General features: G+C 39.4%; 1 protein-coding gene across 1 annotated transcript in view; it reads right to left on the reverse strand.

Annotated features, from left to right (window-relative positions):
- The window catches only part of CUL3 (cullin 3), a 102,662-nt gene that overhangs the window by 32,037 nt on the left and 52,865 nt on the right, over positions 1-17,760 (reverse strand). The window contains exons 4-7 of the mRNA XM_054039468.1: positions 10,896-11,056; positions 9,445-9,559; positions 6,544-6,772; positions 3,545-3,690 (exon numbers count right to left, since the gene is read on the reverse strand). Coding sequence (XP_053895443.1) covers positions 3,545-3,690; positions 6,544-6,772; positions 9,445-9,559; positions 10,896-11,056 — 651 coding nt within the window. The remainder of the gene's footprint in view (positions 1-3,544; positions 3,691-6,543; positions 6,773-9,444; positions 9,560-10,895; positions 11,057-17,760) is intronic.

Consider the following 17,760-nt stretch of genomic DNA (forward strand, 5'->3'; position numbering starts at 1 on the left):
GCGGGAACTGTGGATAAATACCACAGTGTAATGCTCTGAAAGTCGAAGCTAGCCTCGGTACTGTGGACGCACACCACCGACTTAATGTGCTTAGTGGGGACACACACAATCGACTGTTATCAAATCCATTTCTAAAAAATTGAGTTCTATTAAATCGACCTAATTTCGTAGTGTAGACATACCCCAAGTAATTTTATCCTCAAAATTACAAAGAAAGTATATAATCTACAGAAAGAAATGGTAAGACAAATCTTAATTGTTTCTCTTAATGCCAACCATGGATGTGACACCCATTATTTTAGTCACATGATGTTGTTCCCATGCCATAGGAGACACTACAATCAAAGACAAACAAGCTATTCACTATTAATTACGAATACGTATTAATAAAGGAAAAGACGGGAAAACAAAAACAAAACTAGCAACTTCAGCTGCAGTCTCTTCTGTAACCTACCTTTGCCCATTATAAACTAATTCCTATGAAACTGAAGGAAGTATTTAATTAAGTTACTTAAAAGAAGCCAGTCAAGAGTTAAATGAAATAGCATGTTTCTTATAAATCCATCAATTTAAATTAAAAAGAGTGGTCTTGAGACAGGCAAGTTAATGACTATGAAGAGTCTTGAATTCAAAGTAAATCATGCTATTTTCTGTCTACCCAGGTTCGCTTATGTGTCCTTTCAGGAATACACAACAACTGGTGTTAAGAGGAGAATTTTAAAGTCTTTCAGCTTTTTTAAAATAGATGTTTTGTTTTGCTTTTTAACATAGAATGATTCTTAGAGTTTTAAAACTCATCTGGTAATCAAAGAAGGCTTTTTCTTCTTAATCCTTTGAGAAGTGGTTCATGTCTCTGAGTCTGGTAAAGAAGTTGCTTAAGCATTGCCACATAACTAATTAATTCCACAATTAATATCAATATTTTATACTCAAATGGCTTCTTTTAATTCGTAACCAGTAATAAGGTCATTTGATTCCATGTTGATAGATAAAACATTACTATTAATATAGCGATGAATACAATTAATATAGGAAATTACACTAAATGTTTGCATTTAGATACAGTACAAGACATTTGCAAATGACCATCCTCCCCTTACACCCACAAATTTAAGAGTTTAAGGAACAAAACAGTTTTCACCTTAAGAGAAAGCATGGGGTAAGAAATAAATCAATACTGCCCCAACTACAGGTTTTCCTTAAAAAGATAAATGAGTGTTTATAGAAGAAAAGAAATTTTAATAAGAACATTTCCAGAATTCTTTGTGTGGGTTTAAAACTAAGGTTTTTTTCCTCAATGAAGAAAGGAGAGAGAGAGGAAAGGCTGACAATAGGCTCCTGGCTCAGATTGTGTGACCTTGATAAGCCAGGTGCTACACATCACTTTCCTTTAGCTCTCAGGGGAAAAAAAAGTATTTCATCCCTTAACAAGGAGGATGTGTCCTGCTTTTTGAGAAGACACCCTTGGATGGTTGTTGCATACTACAGTAGCTTTACCTGTAATGCACAATTAAAAACTACCTCCAAAAACTCTACACAAGATAAAAATTACTATTACTAATATTCAGGTCCCTCTTTCAAACATCCCATAAAACAGGAGAGTATTAAAGTAAAACAGATGTTACAAAGCTGCATTTCAGAGCCTCTGCAATTGCCTCCCGCTTCCCCCATACTCAACAGGGCATGCAACACTGCCTGGAAGAGGTATTTTGGGTGGAAGTGGAAGTGAGAGCGCATGCATGGCAAGAGTGAGGGGGCTGCCCATATGCCAATTCAGATCTGCCACCTTCCCACTGGCTAGGAGATATTTACAATTACTTCCCAAAACCTCTTCTTCCCACTTGCCTATCCTCCCACCCTTCCCCTAGTCTCAGCTGAATTTTTAGGATGTTGCTTTAGGAGTTGTGTTTTTAGGATGCTGCGGTCAGACCGATCACATGTTTTGGGACCAGGAAGGAATTTTTCCCACAGGACCAAACTGGCAGAGGTCTGGGTTTTTTTTTGACCTTTCTCACATCATCATAGGGTAGGTCTATGCTGCAATGGGGAGGTGTGAATGCAACATGTGTAGACATAATTGAGCTAGCTTCCATCTAACTAGATCAAAGCTAACTGGAATAATAAAAGCAGTTAAGCCATGGCACAATTATGAACTGACAGGTCAACCACACACCTCATTTGGAACCAGAAGTACGGAACTGGGCAGCAGCAGAGACACCCCCCCCTCCCCCCAAAATAGGCAATTATAGTACAGTACTGTGTTCAATGTAAACTATTAAAAAAAATAAAGGGAAAGTTTAAAAAAAGATTTCACAAGGAAAGGAAACTGCTCGTTTCATTTAAATTAAGATGGTTAAAAGCAGCATTTTTCTTCTGCACAGTAAAGTTTCAAAGCTGTATTAAGTCAATGTTCAGTTGTAAACTTCTGAAAAAACACCACCAGAATGTTTTGTCCAGAGTTATGAACATTTCAGAGTTATGGATCACCTCCATTCCTGAGGTGTTCGTAACTCTGAGGTTTAATACTCACGCAGCTGCTGCCCTAGCATACAGCCAGGGTGGGTGGGGTTGGCCTGTGCAGTTGCCCCTGCTGCCATAGCTTCACTGCTATTGTTACTCAAGCCAGCTTTGTTTAGGTAAACCTACACATACTGCAATCACACTCCCAATGCAATGTAGTCATACCAACAGTGACACAGTTGAGTTGTAAGATATAGAACGTGAATGTTTAATATTAGGAAAGGTAAGACTGTTTAGGTTGTTGCAATTTATGGCTGGTGTCCAGCAAGACTGCCAGCTCCTGAGATAAAGGAGACCTGAGATTTAGCTGATGGACTCTACATCTATATGAGAAAGGGAGATCTGAAGTCTGTGTACTATGGTCACCCCCTTGGCCACCTCTTCCCCATTCATGTAGGGGAAGGCAAAGAGGATTCAGGAACAAGTCCTAGGAGTAGGCCTACAAGGGGTCTACCCCCAGGTTTTATGGTGGGAGCTTTGTAACTCTACACTCCTAGTATGGGGGAGCAGGGCGTGGGTGCATACACTCCCTCTCCTCAATGTTAAAATTAATAAAGTTGTGGCCTAAAAAAAAAAGCGTACATCCATCTATGTGGTGTGTTCATTCACCTACAACTCCGAATCATTACACCCGGAGCTGCTAAGTACAGATTTCTGGTCAAGAGGAAGTATTCTCCTAGAAACTTTTAGTGCCTGTCACTTATTAGGAGAAAAGCAGAGATTTCCTAGGAATTTCTTTAATTAGCTTGAATATATTTCATTTGATAAAATAAGCAAATAAAAACAAACATAAAAGCTATTATTCTCCAAGCACCATGCGTGTGAAAGTAATTGAAAACATTTCCCAAAGTTCACCATAGACAGGTTAGTAATAACCTAAAATTATAAGGAATCATTTTATTACTAACCATTTTTGCATCAGTTTGGAGGTTTAACCCCCAAATAAGGCATTGCTCAAACATCTTTGCTACCCTGTGAGATAAATAAAAAAATTGAAAAGACAACAATGAGAAGTTTTATCTACCTGAATATAGTCAACTGGGTTCTTTCCTTCTCCCTCTTCAGATACTAGAGCTTTACCTTGCTCCCTCAGGTACGAACTCATACACTCACACATTGTCTTCAGGCCATTCGGCACACGGCTAAATAACTTGTACATGCAAGCAAGGTCTGAAAACAAAAACAGTGAAATATTGTGCACTACAGCCAACATGTACCATATCTGCATGCACCTCATTCATTAGACAAGCAAAATAGGTATGAAGAGGACAAGTTCTGTCTCAGAAGATTCACATAGAACAGCCTCTCCAAAAAAAAAAAAAAAAAAAAATCTGCTAACAGAACAAAACAATACAGCATCACAATTCTCTAGACGATGAGACATTTATTAGTGGGGATGTGCTGTAAATTTTGTTCAACAATGTAGTCTTCAAATTCACCATCCCAAAGATCAAACACCTTATTTAAGGATATGAGAGAATACTTAAAAAATTAAAAGAGAAAGGGGCTAATTAAATGACTTTCTAGTTTTCACTTAAAATTGCTAAAATTTATTAAATTCCCAAAGCAAATATGAGTTATTTTTAGCTAAAATAGACTCCAATTCATCATTTTTCATTTGTTTGTCAATAACGTAAAAATCTTAAACTTCTTATTTGCAGTAACAATTTTCAGCTCTTGCCTCGATTCCTGTCTTGAGCCCCTTTATCCCTGCCCTTCTTTGGTCCAGGGGTTTGTGTGTAGAACTGGAACTGTGTGTGTGGGGCGGGGGGGGAGTTAAGTTATATAATACTTAACACACACACACACACTTTCCTCTAGAACCATCATCATCCTTTGTCAGAGGTCTTTTCTACTACTTGCCTCTTACCCATGCCTATCCCATTGAATTTGGGCCTGTTCTGCCACCACCAGCTCCCTATTTTGTTCCCATCTACCCCACTTACCTTTAATGGCTTTCCCACTTTTAGCGTCTTCTGCATTCAAGCATGCTCTTATCTTGAAAAAGATCTTCACTTATCCCACTTGCCTTTCCCACTCTCTTCCTATTACACTCACTTCCATCTTCTTTTCCTCCTCATCTTAGCCTCAAAAATCTTAGTATTTGCCGTCTACTTGCATTTCTTTGACTTCCTATTCTCTAGCTCTGGAACTCCTCCTATTAAATTAAATAGGGATTCTCTGTCCCTTTCTTCTTTGCCTGCTGCCTTTGATCTGCTGATTAATCTTCCATCTTTAGCTTTCGGTTGGCTCTCCTCTTACAAACCAACTGCTCTTTCAATATCTTCTTATCTTCCTTTCTCCTCCTCTCTGTTGGTGTCATGTTTTTGGTATCTGTTCCAAATTCCTCCCTCCACACACTCTTGACATCATGTTCCCCTAAGTTCAGTCCCCATTATTATGTAGATGATTTTCTAACATAATACTTCATCCACAAATATTTCCCTTCTATCCAGTCTTACTTTGACCTGTCTCTCATATAGTTTTGAATCCCTAGTTATCTCAGACTAGATGTGCCTTCAAAGCTGAAGATAACTTTCCATTCAATCCTTCACTGACCATTCAACTACTCATCTCACCAGCTGGAAACCTCTGAGTCACTTTACTTTATACACTCATATCCAGTTAAGCATAATCCTGTCACCTCCTCGTTACATAAGATGAACATTTTCTCTTTCCACACAGCTGATACCTTTGTCCACTCACACCTTGGCTCTCTGTCACTGACTAGTGTTACCTTCCATCTGACTTCCTCGTGTTTCTAAAGTTGCTTTGGGAACAAGGGACCATTTGCATAAGAGACAGCTCAGTTACCTTCCTGTTCCTGCTGTTGTGATATGAACAGCGTTGTTCAATTTATTGCACAGAAATAGTGATACATTCCTTAGCACTTCTATGCCATTTTTCCTCTGAAAAGCCCTATAGTTATGTAAACTCAAAACCCCATTGAGTTATAAAATGAGATTTTTAAACTGATGAGGAAATCAATACAGAGCTTGTGTGACTAATATTCTTCCTTAATATAAGCCTCTGCATTTGACTGACTTTCTTGATTTCCTCCTTTTTTCATTTTCCTTTCACTCCCCTTATTCTTACAAGTTTCTCTACTTTAAAATGGTGCTTTAGCCACATGACTGAAGTTGTTTCCACTGTGAATGGTCTGTGTTACTTTTATTCTCTTTCCTTGAGAGTTACAATTCTGAAATCATAAGAGTTTTAGTTACCTCACACCCTTTTGAAATGTATCAATTCCTGGATGTACTACTACTTCGAAGATTGAGGATGAGTGAATATGTACTGAATACCATTAGAGCCACTACACTCACCTCTTTGCTGTCCTGAAGGCTCAAGGCCTCTCTTAATGCAGGAAATTATAACCAATCACTCCATGTCTCATGTTCACCTCTTAAATTGCTATCTTGAGGAGAGGAAAAATTGTGTGCTTTTTTTTATTATTAACAGAACTGAGACAATTCTTCGCTGCAATGCAGTTTTTAGTCTCTTCCCTCAATGCATTCATCATGCAAGTGTACTGTTAAGTGAATGGCTTACACTCCAGTGCTTCTCAAACTGTGGTCTGCTGGCCAAAATTAATCTATGGAACATTTCTGACACTCCACAGAAAGACGCATTTTGAGAACAATGCATTGGAAGAGTGGCAGGTTGGCATTACAGTGGTTCACAGAAGGTAGGAGACATATGACAGTATAATACATTCATTCTTCTGCCAAAGACTCTTTTATATTTCACTGAGAAGCAGAATGTTCGACATTAAGCAGAAATATGCGACATGTCTGGTACAGTCCCTGCCTTGAAGTGACTGTGACCTAATTTACATAAGATGCATTTAAAGTTGTAGCAACTTTCCCACACAGAACTAGTGGGGGTTTTAGGCTTCCATAGGAACATCAATATTAAGGTGTAAAGAGAACCCATATTGAGACTTAAAAGCAACGTTACAAGTGTCACAAGAATCACAGCAGCATTCCAGGCAGTTTTGCTTCCAGTGCGATCTAGTCTTACCTTCTGTCTTTCCATTTTTCAGCATATGAACAAGCCCAGAGTTCTCCATTTCCACTATAGTCTTCATGTGTTTGGATATAAGCTCCCTTTCAACAACTTTCACAATTGGCTCTTCTGTTGATTTATCAAGGCAGTGCATCACCCGTTCTATTTCTTCATTAATTCTAGCTTCTACTTTCTTTATATATACTGAAGCACTATTTTCAGCTAAAAATTTCTGACTTTCCATCTGTGATAAAAAACAAAAACAAATTAATACTTGAGATACTTTTAAAATGGGAGAGTACTATGAAATTTATTCTGTAATAATCACATCATATATAAATAGGCGCATATCAAATAGAAAAATGACAAAAATGTGAAATCACTATACCTATGATCCTACAAAAATTTATGAATGTACTTAACTCAAAGTATGTGAGCTCATAGGGCCTACTCACTTACCCAGGGTTAAGCTCATGCCTCTGTGAGCACAATAAGAACACTGGTTTCTCTTGGCATGGCAAATCCCATGTCCCGTTTCCAATAGTAGCCATGGTCATATGATCCAGAAAAAGGCATAAAACCCCCAACAGTCTACCTAGCTGTACAGTACAATACTATGGGGGAAAAGAGGAAAGATGGAAATTTCTCTTTAATGCCCGCTGGTGATAAATTTGAAATGTGAGGATTCACAGCCTTTATTATTCCAGCTAATTTCATTGAAGGGTATACAATTTCATATCAAATTGTTTTTAATCCCTATTGGTCAATATTATACTTTTGTTTCTCTTATTATACAGTCCAACATCTTTAAATCACTACAAATGCACATGAAACAAACATCTCCAATCAGTTGTGCAGTTACTCTGAGGTATTTAAAACTCATATGGAAAACAAGAATTGGAATCAAATTGTTCCACTGGACTTTATCTTGAACCTATGGTAAATTTTGTTTGCCATTATGATGCTGAAATTGCTTAGTTTTATTAATATAGGTCTTTCTTGGAGTTCAATTTTTTTTGGAATTGACTAACCTAAATTGCTGTCAGCAAATTTTGCTATCTGATTTTCTCACTTCCAGACAGTTAATACAGTGGTTCTTAACACGCGGCCTAATCAGCGCACAGCTGCAGCCCATGTGACATCCTCAGGATCATATAGGTAGTTTATATATTGTGTGGATGCAACCACACAACACACACAAACCTGCATATTTACCACAATGGTAAATAGGTTGAGAACCACTAACTTAAGCACTCCTTATTCAACTCAGACACACTGAGAATTAGCTATTTATTCCTTCCCCCCTTTCTGTTTCAACAAGATTTTAAAATCAAGACATAACTTTCTCTTTCACAGCTGAGAAGTTTCTTTAATAGCCTCTAGTAAGGAATTTTACCAGAATCCTTTTGAAAGAAAGTTCCTCACTTTTTTTAATCTATTATTTTGTCAAATTTTTCAAATAAAAAATTCTTACAAGTTAGAGATGGGAAGTTTTTCTCTTTTGAAAACTGTTCATATCTAACTTTTTCTTCCTTCCTCTCTTTTTTGTTTTAAAAAGAGTTAAGATAGATAAGTTAAAAATTATCAATGCATGATTTTTCTTTAACAAACTACCTAATATTTAACTAAGGCTGTACAGTCTCCTTTCCAGAATTATTTTTGGCAATTATTTTTTTAAAAAAGTCAGCTCACGTAGACCATGCTGCAGTTCACAAATGAAGTAACATTTTTGATTCTGACATTTGTTAGCAACTCATCTTAGTTCCCTCAGATTAGGGAAAATCAGGTATAGGAATTTTTCTGGACTATTTTGGACACCTAAATACTAATCACACACAGGTACATACTGCTGTGTAACTTTTTAAAAAAAAAAATAAGACTGCACATGCTTGCTGATTTCAAGTAATTTTGCAGGATACAGGAACTCATCCCCATGAACATGAGGGCAGGACTGAATTTCAACCATTTTTAACAAGTGGCATTTTTCTCCCAACTCAATTTTTAGCTATGAAATTTGTTAAAAACTTTCTTAATCCACTATTCAGGGTCACCCTCAAAAGGTTATTTAGGAAGATTTCATTATTCTTCTTTCCTTTTATGCCAGGAGTAGGCAACTTATGGCACACGTGCCAAAGGCGGCACGCGAGCTGATTTTCAGTGGCACTCACACTGCCTGGATCCTGGCCACCGGTCCGGAGGGCTCTGCATTTTAATTTAATTTTAAATGAAGCTTCTTAAATGTTTTAAAAACCTTATTTACTTTACATACACCAATAGTTTAGTTATATATTATAGACTTGTAGAAAGAGACCTTCTAAAAACATTAAAATGTATGACTGGCACGCAGGAAACTTAAATTAGAGTGAATAAATGAAGACCTGGCACACCACTTCTGAAAGACCCCTGTTTTATGCAATTAGATCCCATGAAATTAAAAATTCTGCAATACGCTTAATCACGCTCATAAGGCAGTTTGCCAAATAATTTCACTTTTGTACTGACATTATAAAGGACCCTGATTTAAGATTAATTGGAAATGTTTGTTATATTGTCTCATACAAAAACACAAACACCCTCCCTATTTATCAAGTTACGATTACTGAATGCTGAGCTTTGATGCTTACCAATTGTCCTACTATTCAGGAAATGATAAATAAGGATACGATTTGGTCACAGATTCCATGACTTTAACAGATCTCCATGAATTCTTCGGCTTCAGCTTCAGTACCGGGCAGTGAAGCTCCAGCTGTCAGCCCCAGATGGCGGGGTTCTGGCTTCGGCCTTGCTGTGACCATACATTGATTTTTATACATTTTCCCCCATGACTGTTGCGTGAATTTTGTTTAACTTTATAAATGTACTAGCTCTATTCCATATATAGTTAAAATACAAATTTAAGTGGCAACACTGCTGTACCTGAAAGAATTCTGCAGACATCTCCAAAAATGGAGCCTCAAAGTCTTCTTCATAGACTGATCTTCCTTCAAGACCTAGGATCATTAACATCTGGCAAGCATTTCTTATTGCGCCTCTGCCAAAAGATGTTAACAATTTAGAAATTCATACATGCTTTTAAGATAGAGCATAAAGAAGAATATAAGTTAATAAAACAGTACAGAACATTGCTAAGATAGTTCCTCTCATTCATGTCCCACACCACTAATGGAGGGGCCGGGGGGAGTGAATAAAATCCACTATAAGCAATTTTAAAATGTAACAGTCTTACATTTTCTATTTCATTAAATTATTTTTAAAAAAATCTTTCAAAGGAACTAGTCTGACAAGAGCAATAAACAATTTTGAAATCCATTTCAGTTTACATTGACAGTAAATTCCACAGTACAATGGACAACCAAAAGTATTTTTGCTTTAAATGAAGCTAAGTTGAAAGCTACCAACGTGGAGCGAACCGATCAATTTATTTCACCCAGAACAGTCCCATAATTAAAGGTGTAGCACTGATCTAGTCCAGTGAAAGTATACAGTATTTTTTATTACAGACAAAAGAGAGAGTCAGCAAGTCAAAACATGGGTAAGCACATGTCAATAAAGATAACGTAAGAGTGCAAAGGATTAGTCAGGCTGGGAAAAATCCCACTGTGTGGCACTAGGGGACAATATACAGCTGCTGACAGACATTATTATTATTTTCATAAAATGCCTGTTGGGCAATCCCAATGACACTACTGCCACTAAAGCAGCATGCAGTTTACATGCCTCCACACCCAACAGCTGCTCTGAAATTGGAGAAGCACAAAAAACTTGCAAATTGCAAGTTACTTCAGGTGTAGCACCAGGCAAGTAGCATGGCAATCAGCATCTGATGAAATTGTAAAAGAGAATAAGAAATGGATTTAGAAGGGAACAAATTAACAGAGAAAGGCAGGTTAAAACTCTGGAAAAGTAAAATGGAGAGAAAAATAAACCTTCTTCCACCCCCAAAAGGTCAAACAAGGAGTGTCCAAGCAAAAGCAGAAACAAGGAGAAGGAATGCACAAGGAATTGCCCCAACCGCAAACTTTAGAGCAACCTGCAAAGTCAAGTAATGGGAAAGACTTGAAACAAAAACAAAAAATAAAATCAGGGAGTAAATATGAAAAAATATTAATAAACAGGTCACTGAACCTTTGTAGTTACACTAAATATTTAACCATTTTCTTAGCAGTACATCCTTTAAGTTATCCAGACGTGAATTTAACGTTTACAGGACCTTTTAAAGAACAACTCTCCAACATACCTGTGATCAGAATTACAGACTAACTGGTGGTTTGAAAATCAAGCAAGCTATACATATTTTATGTTGTAAATACTACTTACCACTCTGTTTAAAGATTAAATATAACAGTAATCAGTCAGAGCCATCATACCTATCTACAACTTCTCCTTTCCGCTCTCTTGCGATCATATCCAACAGAGTCTGTCGTAGGTGATCTCTTATACAGCCATAACGTACAACTTGATCTCGAAAAATTATTAACCCCAAGTTGTAGACATTCTCCACATTATTTTGTTGTACATATACACGGTCCTATAAGGAAAAAATACATAAATGTAAATATAAGTTTATATCCCACACACCTGTAAAATTCAAAATGTGTTGAAGAGATTGTTCATGATTTAAACTGCATGGAAACAGCTGAATAATTGAATTACATTCCCCGCCCCCCACACACACTCCCACACACCGACTGCTACCCTTTATAAACTCAGTATTTAGCTTTCGAAGTCTTTATTTACACAGATTAAAAAAAGGCTAGACTACGCAACACAATGCTGACATTGTTAGTGGTGACATTATATGAAGAAAAACATGTCCAAGACAAATCTGTTTCCTTTACGCTTTTCAGCTGTTTATAGGAGAAAATCTCCATAATATGTGGAAATGCTCATGTATAATCTAAAGTCGCTCCCCCCACCACCTTTTTTATTTTTAAAGGGAACAAAAATAATTTAATTATGTTTCCCCTGGGGGGGGGGGAAAGCTTAGTACTGCACAAATTCACACATTCCAAATCTGAACCTAAGTTCCCAATCAAAAAAACCTTTATTTTAAACTTTAATTCCATAACAAATATCTATTGATTCAAAACACTGCTAGAAACGAAATTTTCAAATTGCTTTTTAAGGAAGAGACAAGGTGCGTGAGGTAATATCTTTTATTGGCCCAACTGCTATTGGTGGAAGAGACAAGCTTCAGAGTTCATCCAGATCTGGAAAAGATAACCAGAGTGTCACATCTAAATACAAGGTGAGACAGTTTGTTAAGCATGAGGAGTTAACTTAACACGTGTTGCAACAAACCAGGTAAGATGAAGTGGGCAATTAACACCTCTACAGTCAGAGGACAAAGGAAGGTTGAGAGATTCAGAGTAACAGCCGTGTTAGTCTGTATCCGCAAAAAAAAGAACAGGAGTATTTGTGGCACCTTAGAGACTAACAAATTTATTAGAGCATAAGCTTTCGTGGACTACAGCCCACTTCTTCGGATGCATATAGAATGGAACATATAATGAGGAGATATATATACACACATACAGAGAGCATAAACAGGTGGGAGTTGTCTTACCAACTCTGAGAGGCCAATTAATTAAGAGAAAAAAAACTTTTGAAGTGATAATCAAGCTAGCCGAGTACAGACAGTTTGATAAGAAGTGTGAGAGTACTTACAAGGGGAGATAGAGTCAACGTTTGTAATGGCTCAGCCATTCCCAGTCCTTATTCAAACCGGAGTTGATTGTGTCTAGTTTGCATATCAATTCTAGCTCAGCAGTCTCTCTTTGGAGTCTGTTTTTGAAGTTTTTCTGTTGTAATATAGCCACCCGCAGGTCTGTCACTGAATGACCAGACAGGTTAAAGTGTTCTCCCACTGGTTTTTGAGTATTTTGATTCCTGATGTCAGATTTGTGTCCATTAATTCTTTTGCGTAGAGACTGTCCGGTTTGGCCAATGTACATGGCAAAGGAAGGTTGGTAGGTTACAAATTGCTGTAATGAGTCATAAAACCAGTGTCTCTGTTGAGACCACAATTTTTAGTGCCCCCCAGAGTTATGCATTTAAATTCCCACGCTCAACTTTTGAAGATGTTGTGAAGATTTCCTTTGAGGACAAGGGCTGCTAGTGAGCGACCTACAAAAGAGCTCTGGAAGCTCAAAAGTTTGTCTCTTCCACCAACAGAAGATGGTCTAATAAAAGATATTACATCTCCTACCTCATTTCTCTCATATACTAGGCCCAACATGGCTACAACAACACTGCACACAATTGTTAAAAGAAAGACATTTTTCTTTAAGGTCATCACAAACAAACTTATTCCATCTCCATCTCTCTGCTTAGCCTCCATCTGAAGCATTGGCCAAGAAACTTATATATCCAACGCTATTTAATATACATTTCAAATATTGGCCACAAACCCCCATAAAACTGTATTCCACCTATTACATATGGCCTAAAGACCATTCCTCTAGAGATCACATGCCCATTACTGGATAGACACCAACAACTTGGCTCCTACTCTCTATACACACAGACCAAAAGAAAATCAGCAATCTCACTTTTTGTTGAGTGTTCTAACATTTGTATTAGGAGAAATGGTAAATAAGAGTGCCTGATAAACTTTCCCTTCCCCTTTCATTTGTATGTCTCTCTTTTATCTCTATTCATCTCTCTTCAAAAGTCAACAGGATGAGGTTAATAAGTCAGGTAGGGACTACAATTGTTATTTGGTATTTAATAGTATAGTGCTGAATGAAACCATGCATGTGACATCACTAAAAGACCATCAAGAGGAGGAAGTTCTTGTGGTTTGTACTAGTACTGTTGAGAGATGATAAAATTTTTGCCTTTATTTTTAAGTGCATGCTCCGTAATGCCAAATAGCAAATCAGCTACTTACTGAAAACATTCCTAAACCTGCATTTTTAAGGTCTCAGGATATTCATTAATTTTAATGTACATTAGTTTCAAAATGTGCTAGTTCATTCCTACTGGCTTGTACAATATAAAAAATTATGGAGATTTTTATAGCTATGCATGTCAGAGTGCATACAAATTCACTGTATGAAAAAGGTCAGTATTTGAATTGGAGATATAAACACTTAATTGCGCTCATATTATGTATTCTGCTAAATCATTGTAAACACTTTCCTTTACATGGAGTTAAAGTGCAGAATTCTTGTATCATGAATACCTAGGAAATCAGACCATTCATATATTTATGCTTCATTCTATGGAAACAACTGATTAAAATTATGATTGCACTATACACCTTTTTCCCCACAAGTAAAAGGTGACTAGAAAAAATTGAGGAGGAAAGAGTTCCATACTCTCAGAAGAATAATTTTGACATTCTTAGTAGACATTTTGAAAGTTACTCATAAAGTAAGTCACTTTACTCCAACTTTCCGCTACATGACAACTGAACAATAAAAACATTTTACACTCCACAATTCGGAGAGAACAACATGTTTTTCACACTTAACATGGAGGAAGCTCTAACAGATACCATACAAAGAGAAATTAAACAGTAAAACATGAACAGGTGGGAAACATGCACTCTGTCACACTTACATCAATCATTTAACAATTTTGCCTCAAAGCAATGACTGTTACTAACTGGCCTACAAATTCACCCTCGTGATGTCACACAATGAAGATGGTCATTAGAGGATACTACTGTTAACCAGATTTTCCTAATACCTTGAGACATTCTGTTATTTATTTCACGGCCTTGTTTATAGACTTGCACACAAGAACATTATAGTCCTTGTCTAGTGATTCTGGAATAAAACCAAGACAAAGTGTACTTTTGTAAAAAGATCAACAAAGTTGAGGCAATTAAAAAATAACTGAATATTCTAGGCAACTTTGATGAAAAAAGGGCATACTATCTCCAAAGAAAATTTGTGAACAGGAGTTTAAATACTAGGGTATCAATTGATGAGATTAAAACCAGGGAAGTGACTAACCTGTATAGTATCCATGGTACAAGTACTAATGATGCTATTACAACAGTAGCACCTGATGCTCCAGTGAATCTGTGATGCTACAGAGTTAGAACAGCACTACTGTTGCTCCTGAAGCTGCAGATTTGCTTCCCACTGGGGGCAAGTTACTTTTATTTTTTATTTGATACTTTCAAAAATTAGAGACAACTGTGGGACTAAAGCCCATGTGGCCCAGGTTTAGTACACAAAGGCTGTAGACGAGGGAGCAGCATTTACTTCCCAGGAACAGCAGCAGCAAGTGCTTGAAAGGATAACAGAAACTCCCAGGAGCCAGGGTTGGGGTTGGCAATGATTCACAAACTAGAATGTTGCTGAAGTGATTATGGACTCAACCTAAAACAAGTTACCTAAGCTAAAATCAACTACTTTCCCAGTCTCTCCATAGGTATAAAAAGGAAGGAAGTAAAGATGAGTTCTCTGGGGCAGGAACTGTCTTCAGTCACTTTTTTGTACAGTTGCGAGTACAATGTGCCTGCCTACATTGCATTTTAAAACCCAGGGCAGCGAGTATCAAAGTCCAAGTCTGTAGAGACAGGCTTGGACGCTAGAAACAGCTGTATAGATGTTTGGGCTTGGGCTGCAAAACGGGCTCTAAAACCCACCTCCCTCCCCAAGGCCTGGACTACACTACGAGTTTAGGTCAACTTTAGCAGGTTAAATCGAATTAAGCTTGGACACGTTCACACGACGAAGCCCTTTCTTTCGACTTAAAGGGCCCTTTAAACCGGTTTCTTTACTCCACCTCCGACGAGGGGATTAGCGATAAAATCAGCCTTAGCGGGTCGGAATTGGGGTAGTGTGGACGGAATTAGACGTTATTGGCCTCCGGGAGCTATCCCACCGTGCTTCATTGTGACCGCTCTGGACAGCACTCTCAACTCAGATGCACTGACCAGGTAGACAGGAAAAGCCCCACAAACGTTTGAATTTCATTTCCTGTTTGCCCAGCGTGGAGAGCACAGGTGACCACGCAGAGCTCATCAGCACAGGTAACCATGATGGAGTCCCAGGATCACAAAAGAGCTCCATCATGGACCGAACGGGAGGTACGGGATCTGCTCGCCATACGGGGAGATGAATCAGTGCTAGCTGAACTCCGAAGCAGTAAACGCAATGGCAAAATATTAGAAAAGGACTCCAAGGCCATGAAGGATAGAGGCCATAACAGGGACGCACAGCAGTGCCGCGTGAAAATTAAGGAGCTACGGCAAGCCTACCACAAAGCCAGAGAAGCAAACGGAAGGTCCGGGGCAGGGCCGCAAACTTCCCGCTTCTACGCAGAGCTGCATGCCATGCTAGGGGGTGCAGCCACCACTACCCCAACCGTGTGCTATGACTCCCTCACGGGAGAAACACACAGGGAAGAGGGTTCGGGGTACGAGGAAGATGAGGATGGAGGTAATGTAGATAGCTCACAGCAGCAAGGAAGCGGAGAAACCGGTTTCCCCAACAGCCAGGATATGTTTATCACCCTGGACCTGGAACCAGTAACCCCCGAACTCACCCAAGGCGTGCTCCCAGACCCTGAGGGCACACAGGGGACCTCTGGTGAGTGTACCTTTGTAAATATTACACGTGGTTTAAAAGCAAGCGTGTTTAATGATTAATTTGCCCTGGCAATCGCGGCCAGTACAGCTACTGGAAAAGTCTCAGACTCATAGACTCATAGACTTTAAGGTCAGAAGGGACCATTATGATCATCTGGTCTGACCCCCTGCATGCTGCAGGCCACAAGACCCTTCCCTGGACTCTGCTGTTGAAGTCCCCAATCCTGTGTTTTAGTGACTTCAATCGGCAGAGACCCTCCTGCTAGTGATCCCTGCCCCATGCTGCGGAGGAAGGCGAAAAACCTCCAGAGGCTCAGCCAATCTACCCTGGAGGAAAATTCCTTCCCGACCCCAAATAAGTCTGTTAACGTGTATGGGGATGGAGCGGAAATCCTCCAGGGACATCTCCAGAAAGCTCTCCTTCATGTCCTCCCAAAGCCTTTGCAAAAGGTTTCTGGGGAGGGCTGCCTTATCCCGTCCGCCATGGTAGGATACTTTACCACGCCAGGCCAGTAGCACGTAGTCTGGAATCATTGCATGACAAAGCATTGTAGCGGATGGTTCCGGTGTTTGCTGGCATGCAGACAACATCCATTCCTTATCGCTCTTTGTTATCCTCAGGAGAGTGATATCATTCACGGTCACCTGGTTGAAATGGGGTGATCTTATTAAGGGGACATTCAGAGGTGCCCGTTCCTGCTCTTCTGAACAGAAATGTTCCCCGCTGTTAGCCACGCGGTGGGGGGAGGGGTGAAGTGATCATCCCAGAGAACTGGGTGTGTGGGGGTAGGGGGGTTAGTTGGGTTTGTGCTGCATGTTAACCCAGAAACAGCAGCCCCTCCTTTTACATTACAAACCCATTTTAAATGGCCAACCCAATTCATGCTTGATATGGGAAATGAGGGCGCTGCTGTTTGAAACCATTCCCACATGTTAAGAAGGTTAAAAAAAGCCAAAAGACTGTGGCTTACCATGGCTGCCTGCAAGCCGAAATCTGTTGCCTGGCACTGCGTGAGTGATCTCTCACACCAAACCGGCAGGCCCTCACTATAAGAGGAAAAATGCGACCTTGTAACGAAAGCACATGTGCTGTGTAATGTGAACAGCAAAATTTAATGTGAAAGAGTGTACCCATTGTTCTCTAAAATGTGTCTTTTTTAACCACCTCTCCCTTCTCCTCCACCAGCTGCAAATGTTTCTCCTTCACAGAGGCTAGTGAAGATTAGAAAGAGAAAACGGAGGACGCGGGACTATATGTTCATGGAGCTCCAGATGTCCTCCCACGCTGAAAGATCACAGCAGAATGTGTGGAGGCAGTCAATGTCAGACTTCAGAAAAGCACAATATGAACGAGAGGAGAGGTGGCGGGCTGACTCGCGGGATGAACAGAGCAAGTGGCGGGCTGAAGATGATAGGTGGCATCAGCTTGCAGACAGAAGGCAAGAGTCGATGCTCCGGCTGCTGGAGCATCAAACTGATATGCTCCAGCGTATGGTTGAGCTGCAGGAAAGGCAGCAGGAGCAGAGACCGCCGCTACAGCCCCTGTGTAACCAACAGTCCTCCCCAAGTTCCATAGCCTCCTCGCCCAAGAACATGGTGGGGGGGCCTCCGGCCACCCAGTCACTCCACCCCAGATGACTACCCGAGCATCAGAAGGCTGGCCTTCAATAAGAGTTAAAGTT

The sequence above is a fragment of the Malaclemys terrapin genome, chromosome 9, assembly GCF_027887155.1.
Source record: "Malaclemys terrapin pileata isolate rMalTer1 chromosome 9, rMalTer1.hap1, whole genome shotgun sequence".
Taxonomy (NCBI): Eukaryota; Metazoa; Chordata; order Testudines; family Emydidae; genus Malaclemys; species Malaclemys terrapin.